This window comes from Silurus meridionalis, chromosome 1 (assembly GCF_014805685.1).
Source record: "Silurus meridionalis isolate SWU-2019-XX chromosome 1, ASM1480568v1, whole genome shotgun sequence".
NCBI classification, from domain to species: Eukaryota; Metazoa; Chordata; class Actinopteri; order Siluriformes; family Siluridae; genus Silurus; species Silurus meridionalis.
Window position 1 is genome coordinate 12,436,393 of NC_060884.1, and position 9,727 is coordinate 12,446,119.

The 9,727-nt window shown below is 36.9% G+C and overlaps 1 protein-coding gene across 2 annotated transcripts; it reads left to right on the forward strand.

Moving 5' to 3' along the window:
* Positions 1–273: 273 nt before the first annotated feature.
* glyctk (glycerate kinase) lies at positions 274–6,509 on the forward strand. 2 transcript variants are annotated; one of them, XM_046854468.1, is made up of 5 exons: positions 274–342; positions 2,248–2,633; positions 2,724–2,875; positions 2,985–3,160; positions 4,915–6,509. In XM_046854468.1, exons 2-5 carry the CDS (start codon positions 2,290–2,292, stop codon positions 5,794–5,796), a joined length of 1,554 nt encoding a protein of 517 aa, XP_046710424.1. In that variant the 5' UTR covers positions 274–342; positions 2,248–2,289; the 3' UTR covers positions 5,797–6,509. The 2 variants fall into 2 exon arrangements, with proteins under 2 accessions (XP_046710424.1, XP_046710345.1); XM_046854389.1 differs by lacking the exon at positions 274–342 and adding an exon at positions 1,565–1,662.
* The last annotated feature ends 3,218 nt before the right edge of the window (positions 6,510–9,727 follow it).

Consider the following 9,727-nt stretch of genomic DNA (forward strand, 5'->3'; position numbering starts at 1 on the left):
TAGTTCTAAACAGAAATTTCTAGATAACTGAGTGTTGTAAGAGTGCCACCTCGTGGCCTAGATAATTTACTGCTTTTAATATCTATTACTTTTTCTTAAAAACCGGCATATTCTTGTGTTTAAACTTTTTTCATATTTAATGTTTAACGAAATTTTTGTCACCAAATACGATGCACAACACGGATAAATCTGTTATTTAGCCTTGCGAAATGGTACTTTAATTTTGACAGTGTTGCTCAGGAAGTGACGTGTATTAAAAATAAAGAAATAAATAAAAAAGAAAAAAGAAAGGAAGAAAAAAAACTCGACAGTGCAAAAAGATGAACGAAAGCAATTCCCCAGGTCAGGCTTTAGAGCGCTTAACTTTCTGCACATGTCCAAGATCTATGTAAAAGTTTTATGTACAAAAGTACGCAAAACAATAGACAGGGTACAATCTTGTGAAAAAGAAAGTATGCCTCTTTGAAATCTGTTTATATATTTATTTATTTATTTATTTATTTATTTTACTTTAAGCTATTGACTCATAAGGTGTACTTAATATTTCACACATGACTTTGCTATTTAACAGTGTAACATGTCATGTGCACTTCATCTGAGGTTGTTTACCTCATTTTAAGACCAGATAAGGACCAGATGATCTGAAAAATGTACCAGATGTCCTGATATTTAAAACCATAGAATTCATAGAGGGTATACATTCATATTCAGATGACTGTATTTACAGAAAGATGAATAGAAACTAGGATATGCTATTCATTTATTATTATATACAGTTGTATTTATATAGAGATAATACAGGATAGACACAGGGTGGAGCAGAACTGCATGATGGTTACAGGCAGCAAAGCATAAGTGAGACATCAGTGCCCGTGTAGTTTAGTGTAGTTTAGTGTGATTTAGTGTAGTTTAGTGATGATGGTTATACAGAAAAACTGACTCTAAATCTTCTGGTTTTGGTGCAAGCAGTCCTGGATCTCCTCCTGGATAGGAGGAGGTTGAGAAATCCCTGATGATGATGTGTGGATTGTAATTCATGGGTGCTGCTATGCATAACATAAGAATAGCTTCCTATCAGAATGACTTACTACTCACAATACTGAGAAAAATCCACCATATCTATATGACTATGTGAAAGCTACAAATGCACTAGTAGCAATAGCAAGGAGCTCATGAACAAGAAACTCATGCATATCACTTCATCAAGCTCCCTGTGAAGAATGCTACTGTTTTCTGTACAAGCCCAGATCATAGTTATTAATAATATAAGCAGGACATATCATTTACTTTAATTACTTCATAATCATACATAGCGATAGACATCACATATCTCCACACACTCACACTGTATCTGCTCTATAATTTGTTATGTTTATCACCTTACATAATTTCCTCCACTAAATGTACCTTTTACATTTTCAATATGGAGCTAGAAATGTTTAAAAATGCAATTCAGGGCCTTTTGTTGCAAATGTTAGAGCATATATACTGTATAGATGATTGCACTAGCACAAAAGATGAGCCAATGATTATAGGTACAAAATTCATCAGTCAATCATTATTCACACAGTAAACAGGTTTAGTGCAGTCAGACCCAGCATGATACATTGAACTGTTTGAGTTCAGAGTAAGCGTCAATATTCTTTACTCCAGGAAGTGCTGGTAAGGGCCTGAATGAAGAACTAACTTTTATTTGATGAATGTTGTTTATACTATCTAGGTCAATGTGCTGTATGCCTTTATATATTATATTTATCTATGAATGGTACTGTTGTGTTTTATAATCCCATAGTTTATTATTGCTCAGACAGTAAAGGACTTCTTTTTCATGTCATCTCTGACTTGCTCATTAGGGATTTAGATTTGCATTTGATTTTCTACATTGGATAAGTATCTGTTGTTAAAGGTTTTACATAATTCAAATAGATTTAATTTCAACTTCTATGAAAGTGAGCTGGTGTTGATTTGCGAGCTTTAAAATCAACATGAAACCTGGTATCGTTTCATGCAGAGTGTTTTTATAATGCTGTTGTAATGCAAATAGAGCGATTGAAAGTTATATTTTACAGTCCATAATCAGTACATATTCTCCTTGAGTTAGTAAACTAGTCTTTCTGTGTCATGTAAGTGATTTACTCTGTATAACAATGTACTCATTTCCACACATAAATCAACAATCAGTGTAAGTGCTGTGCAATAATACATCTTTCAGATTTTCAATTTTATCTTTATTGTTTAAAATATCAGGAGGATTCAGTTCCTGGGGAGTGTGGATGAATTGATTGGTCCATGGCCCAACTCCTAACACTCTCTCACTGTGTTCTCTACTGGAGACCTCGATGGGTCAGAAGCATGTGTTCATTAGAAGAGCGAGCTCGTGTCGTCTTTGCTGCCGCTTTGGAGGGAGTGCAGCCAGACAGTGTGGTGCGCAGAGCATTAAAGCGACAGGGTGATGAACTGGTGGTGGCTGAGCACAGATTCAAGCTCTGTCATAACCTTCATCTGGTAGGATTTGGAAAGGCTGTGCTGGGGATGGCTGCAGAGGCAGAGAGGATTGTGGGAGATCACCTGGTTCAAGGGCTAGTTAGCGTGCCTCATGGAATTCAGGAAACGCTGCAATGTCATAGGAAGCTGTAGGTATCCTTATAGACCAAAAGATACATTTTAATTACACTTTTTCATGTGTTTAAATGATATTTAATTGATCTGTTCTGTAATTTCAGGAATATGTTGCTAGACCGCAACAGTAAAATCAAAGTGATGGAAGGAGCTAAACATAACCTACCAGACACAGATGCCCAAAGATCAGCCGAAAGCATCCGTGAACTCGCCAGCAAACTCACTGAGAGCGATCTGCTGCTTGTCCTTATCTCAGGTACAATATTAATTATATTGTGAGTATTCAAACATTCACCAGAGTTTAACATAAATTTGAATGACCATTTAAATATTTTAATTAGATGGCATTAATTTTTATTTTGTAGGTGGTGGCTCTGCATTACTACCTGCTCCAGTTCCACCAGTAACCCTACAGGAAAAACAGGAATTGACACGTCGCCTAGCTGCTGCAGGGGCCACAATTCAGGAGTTAAACATAGTGAGGCGAGCCCTGTCACTTTTGAAAGGTGGAGGCCTGGCACTTTGTGCATTCCCTGCCCAGGTATGACTATTTAACTTTCCACTTGATACAAAGCCATTAAACAGAGGCTGCCTTCATATTACGCATTTTTTTTGTTCCATATCAGATACATCGAGTATACATGGTTCTCTTATCAGTAAAGAAATCTAGTGCAAATTCATCTGCATGTTTTTCATCAACTTGTGACTTGTTGTTTATGATGCATTTGAGTCATGTATGTTCCACTGTTGATTTCAGGAATGTGTAAATGCATGTCAATTCTGGGCAAAGATCTGCTCATAATTTTTGAGATATGACTCACTGATCCATGGTGACAAGAGCTATATTATGTGACTTACTGACCTCTGTAAGCACATTAGTTATATTTCAAATTCAAATAAAAAATGTATTTGTCACATACACACAGAGTATGACATGCAGTGAAATGGTTTATACGACTGTCCGACATTTAAACAGGAAAAAATAAATCGAATGTGAGAATCTAGAATATAATACATTTTTAAAAAGTATAAAGTATAGAAAAATATATGTATATACATAAATTCTAGAGGGGATGGATGAGTGTGGCAGATATAGACAGAGTACAAATTAAAGTATTAGCAAACATAACATTTAGTGTGATTGTCCTAAAAGTGTCCATGTGCACTATGGTGTGGTATAAAGTGACAAGTTCAGTTAAAATGACAGTCCAGAGAAAAGGTGTCATATAATAGTGCAAAACAGTTGTGCAGAAATAATTGTGCAGTGAAAGAATAAAGTGACAGTGGGAGAGAGAGAGAGAGAGAGAGAGAGAGAGAGAGGTCCAGTACTAGATCCTGGGTGTTTCCTGGTTTAAACTACGAATGGCCTGTGGGAAGAAGCTTCTTCTTATTCTCTCTGTGTATGCTTTTAAGGAGCGAAAGCGCTTCCCTGAACACAACAGAAAAAAGATTCCATTGTTGGGAAGGCTGAGGTCCTCCACAATTTATTCATATTCACAATATATTCATGACAGCACAGTCAGAGGATTAAGGAAATATGTATTTCAGGAAAGGATGTCTAGGAAAAGCACCTTTTCTCCAAGTAGAATATCTTAACAATCCACAAAACCTTTGGACTGATGAAATGTTCGGTCATCATTTACAGTGCCATATTTGGCAAAAACCACAGTATCAGTCAAAAAAACCTCTCATGCCAACTGTTGTTAAGACAAAAAAGAAATTTGACCAGCAGCTTAAGCTGGGCTAAAACTGTGTCATGCAACAGGACAAGGATCATAAGCATGCCAGCAAATTGACTGAAGAGCTTAAGAAGACAAAGGGGTTGGAAAGGCCAAATTAAAGTTCAGATCTCAAATCAATTGAAATGTTGTGGTAGGATCTTAATAGAGCTGGACGTAAACAAATGGCCTCAAATATCAATGAAATGAAGCAGTCTTGCAAAGAAAACAGGGCCAAAATTCCTCCAAAATGAGGAGACCCTAATCAGTTACAGAGTATATTTGATTTGCTTGTTGTAAAAGGTTAGTGCTTCATGTTACTGAACTGTTCATCCTATAGGATGAAGTTATTTTTTCCCCATCGGATCTCTGAATGTTAGTTTACTTATTTGGGAAAAATAGCCACCTAATGTTATTTGTTTGTATGTATGTTGGTGAGAACCACACAACTGTTCTTTAGATCCCAATAAATATTTTTATTTTTTTATTTTTTTATTAAAAGGAAAGCTGTACTTATTCACAAAGAATTTAGTCTTTCTCTGGTATTACTAAATACATTTTTGTCCACTACTTTTAGGTAGTGGGGCTGATTCTATCTGACATCATTGGAGATCCAGTAGATCTCATAGCCAGCGGACCAACAGTACAGGGGGAGACATCACTGGATGAAGTTTGGGCCATCCTGAACCGCTATGAGCTTTCTGCTGCTCTTCCGTCATCTGTGAAAGAGGTTCTGAATGAAATCCAGCACAGAGGCAAGCTAAAGGATCATCCACACCAAGTCAAAATTCTCAACACTGTGATTGGCTCCAATGCTATTGCCCTGCAGTGTGCCAGCCATAAAGCAAAGGAGTTAGGCCTTCGACCACTTATTCTATCTCCAGGGGTGTGTGGTAATGTCCAAGATGTTGCCAAACTCTATGGCTTGCTGTCTCGCTTTGCTTGTTCTCCAAAGACAGAGTCTTCAGAGCTCAGAGATCAGATTCTCAAACTGGGGCCAGAGGTTGGGGTGGGGAGCTTGGAACTTAGTTGCACAATGAAACATTTGAAAGAGGCTCAACAGGAAAGGTGGCATGCCACATGCCTGCTGGCTGGAGGTGAACCCACTGTCCAGCTACTGGGGAAAGGCAGAGGTGGAAGGAATCAAGAGCTAGCCCTGAGGGTGGGGCTTGAGCTCAGCAGGGCAGCAGATGGAACCAAAACTGTATTCCTCAGCGGTGGAACCGATGGCCAGGATGGCCCTACTGAAGCAGCTGGTGCAGTTTGTGATGGAAACATAGAAGCAGAGGCCAAAAGTCAGGGACTGGACATTGACAGATTTCTTCGCAACAATGATTCATTTACATTTTTTTCATCTCTTTTTAAGGGGCAAAAGTTGCTCCTGCCAGGACTCACAGGTACCAATGTAATGGATGTTCACATAATGATCCTGCCTCCACCACGACCACCACCAAAGTAACTTATCCAAAAAAAATGTATTGGGAAAACAGATAAAGCATAAAAAAAATAGATGTGTCTATTAGGACTAAGAGTTCCATTGTGATGAGATGTTATTGTATATTGTAGAAAATTCAACACATATTACACATTTTAAGTGTATATATTCTGTATAATTGCGCTAAGACAAATTGTAAATGCACAAAATTATACTCTAATAGTTACCAATAGGGCTGCAACTAATGATTATTTTGATAATCGATTAGTCGGATGATTTTTTATTTTTGTAACTTATATGTTTTGCTTATTATAAAAACCTAATTCACGGTATTCATGTATAAAAGTATACTTAAAAAATGCAAAAGTCACATAGTGAGTTTAACTTACTTTTATTTAAACATGTTAAAGCTTATAGTGGCTGCTTGTTGAAGAGTGCATGGGGGTTTTCTTTGAACGAATTCCTAAATGAGTCTTGTATAATAATTTAATTATATATACATAAATGAAACATACAAACATTAAAAACAAGCATTTGAACATAGTAAAGCCGCAGTAAATTACATTTAAAAACAGATAAGTTAACTGTTGTTGTAGACAAATGCTATAAAAAGAGAATGAAACGGAGAAATGCAGCAAACTAACAAGCATGATTAAAAAAAATTGTGTCCAAACTTTTGGTCTGTACTGTATATATATTATATATACAGTACAGACCAAAAGTTTATATATATTATATATACAGTACAGACCAAAAGTTTATATATATTATATATACAGTACAGACCAAAAGTTTATATATATATATATATATACAGTACAGACCAAAAGTTTGGACACACCTGCTCATTCACAGAGTTTTCTTTATTTTCATGACTATGAAAATTGTAGAGTCACACTGAAGGCATCAAAACTATGAATTAACACATGTGGAATTATATACATAACAAAAAAGTGAACTGAAAATCTGTCATATTGTAGGTTCTTCAAAGTAGGCATCAAGAGAATGCCAAGAGTGTGCAAAGCAGTAATCTAAGCAAAAGGTGGCTACTTTGAAGAACCTACAATATGACATATTTTCAGTTGTTTCACACTTTTTTGTTATGTATATAATTCCATATATAATTCCACATGTGTTAATTCATAGTTTTGATGCCTTCAGTGTGACTCTGAAGTCATGAAAATAAAGAAAACTCTTTGAATGAGAAGGTGTGTCCAAACTTTTGGTCTGTACTGTATATATATATATATATATATATATATATATATATATATATATATATATATATATATATATATATACCACATCAGTGACTAAATATGTAATCATTTACTGCTGCTGTTATTTGCTCATTTACTGCTTTTATATTAAGTGTTTGTTTGCACCAGTTTAATCCATCACTATGTCGCAAGCAAGCTGATTGCTCAACCTAATGCTCCCGACGGAACAGATCCGTTGCGATTGTCCTGAAGTTAGCTAACACTTTACAAAATAGCACTTCATTAAACTCTACCACTGTGTTTTATTTTTGTGTGCTTGTGTATCACTGTGGTACTTCCATGCCACACAAGCTCTGCTTTGCAATAACTTGCAGGTACAGTTTTCTTTGTTGCATTTAATATAAAATGCTCCCATGCCTTTGATGACACTTTTCATGCTGCCGGTTGACCCTGTACTGTCCGCCATTTTCGCAAGTGGCTGTGTTATCTTGCCATCACACTTGATCAGCCCAACTAATCAATAATGACATTCTTTGACAGCAAATTTCATTATCGAATATTATCAATGAGGGAAGACATGCAGGTAGTTGGTTTGAAAGAGGCAGATGTAGAGGACGGGGGTATGGTGACGGATGATCCACTGTGGTGACCCCTAATGGGAGAATCCGGAGGAAGAAGAAGATATATTAGTTGTTGCAGCTCTAGTGACCAATAAATTCACTTTAATTATCTCATCTGTAAGATTGACCTGTTGTTGTTTTGGATTTTATTCAAAATGCATAGGCATATGTTTGATGTGTCTGTTTTCCACAAAAAGAAAAAAAACTGGTTAGTGGACAAAGAAATGTTTCAGTTTTTTTGCACCTGCAAATCACCCTGCTTGTTATTTATATTCAGTCAAGTATAGAGTAAAAAAAAATGCTAGAAATTAGGGTGAAGCCCCAGTATTTTCAGTAAGAATTGCAAAACAATGCTGCATGGTTCTGTTTTTCTGGGTCATCTGTTGAATACAAAGTAGTTGCGTGGTGGTGTACTTATAGCAAACTTTATCCGTTATACAGTTCAGTCTGGTAGGTTTTGATAGGTTGTTTTTATTTGTTATTTAGAATATTCTTTTGAATGAATTTTTATCAACTACATAAAATATCAAGATATTTATATTAAGATATTTATAAATATCTTGATATTTTATGTAGTTGATAAAAATTCATTCAAAAGAATATTCTAAATAACAAATAAAAATGTCATGGACAATAATAATAGGACCTAATATGTCATTTAGAGGCAATGCTTGCAAACAAGGAATTTCTGTAGATCTTAGTGAGACCTCTGTACCTGTCAACAGGGAGTATAGATGTTTGTATGGTTTAGAGACAGTGGCATTGAGTAAAAGACAGGAGGTGGAGCTGGAGGTAGCAAAGCTGAAGATGTTGAGGTTTTTGTTGGGAGTGACGACGATGGACAGTATTAGAAATGAGTTTATTAGAGGGACAGTGCATGTAGGACATTTTGGAGACAAGGTGAGGGAGGTGAGATTGAAATGGTTTGGACATGTGCAGAGGGACATGAAGTATATCTGTAGGAGAATACTGAGGATGGAGCCGCCAGGTAGGAGGAAAAGAGGTCCAAGGGGGAGGTTTATGGATGTGGTGAGGGAAGACATGCAGGTAGTTGGTTTAAAAGAGGCAGATGTAGAGAACAGGGGGGTATGGAGACTGATGAACCACTGTGGTGACCCCTAATGGGAGAAGCCGAAAGAAGAAGACCCTTTTGAAAGACCCATCAGCTTTGAATGAAATGGAGAATGGAATAATTTTGAGATTTTATTGTGCCCAGTACAGATCAAGACTCCCCGTACCACATGCAGCCCCAAATCTAATCAAGCCTCCTCTAAGTTTTAGAGTATGTACAGTGCATCCGGAAAGTGTTCATTATCTTCCTCAAAATTCTACAAACAATACCCCATAATGACAACAAGAAAGAAGTGTGTGAAATCTTTGCAAATGTATTCAATATAAAACGAAAAAACATCACTTATATAAGTATTCACAGCCTTTGCCATGACACTCAAAATTAAGCTCCAGCGCATCCTGTTTCCACTGATCATCCTTGAGATGTTTCTCCACCTTATAGATATGATTTGGAAAGGCAAACACCTGTCTATAGAAGGTCCCACAGTTACCAGTGCATGTCAGAGCCAAACCAAGCCAAGGAGGTGACCAAAAACCTGATGGTCACTTTAAAAGACAGCGTTTCTCTGTAGAGAGAGAAGAACCTGTCAGAAGAACAACCTTCTCTGCAGCACTCCACCAATCAGGCCTGTATGTTAGAGTGGCCAGACAGAAGTCACTCCTCAGTAAAAGACACATGACAGCTTCAGAGTGAACTGGACCTCAGACTGGGGCAATGGTTCATCTTCCAACAGGACAATGACCCTGAGCACACAGCCAAGATAACAAAGGAGTGGCTACAGGACGACTCTGTGAATGTCCTTGAGTGGCCCAGCCAGAGCCAAGACTTGAACCCGATTGAACATCTCTGGAGAGATCTAAAAATGGCTGTGCACTGACGCTCCCCACTGCCATCAAAGGTGCTTCAACAAAGTATTGAGCAAAGGCTGTGAATATATTTGTACATGTGATTTTTTTTTTTTTATAAATATGAAGACTTTAAACAAACTTCTTTCACATTGTCATTATGCGGTATCGTTTGTAGAATTTTGAGCAAAATAATTA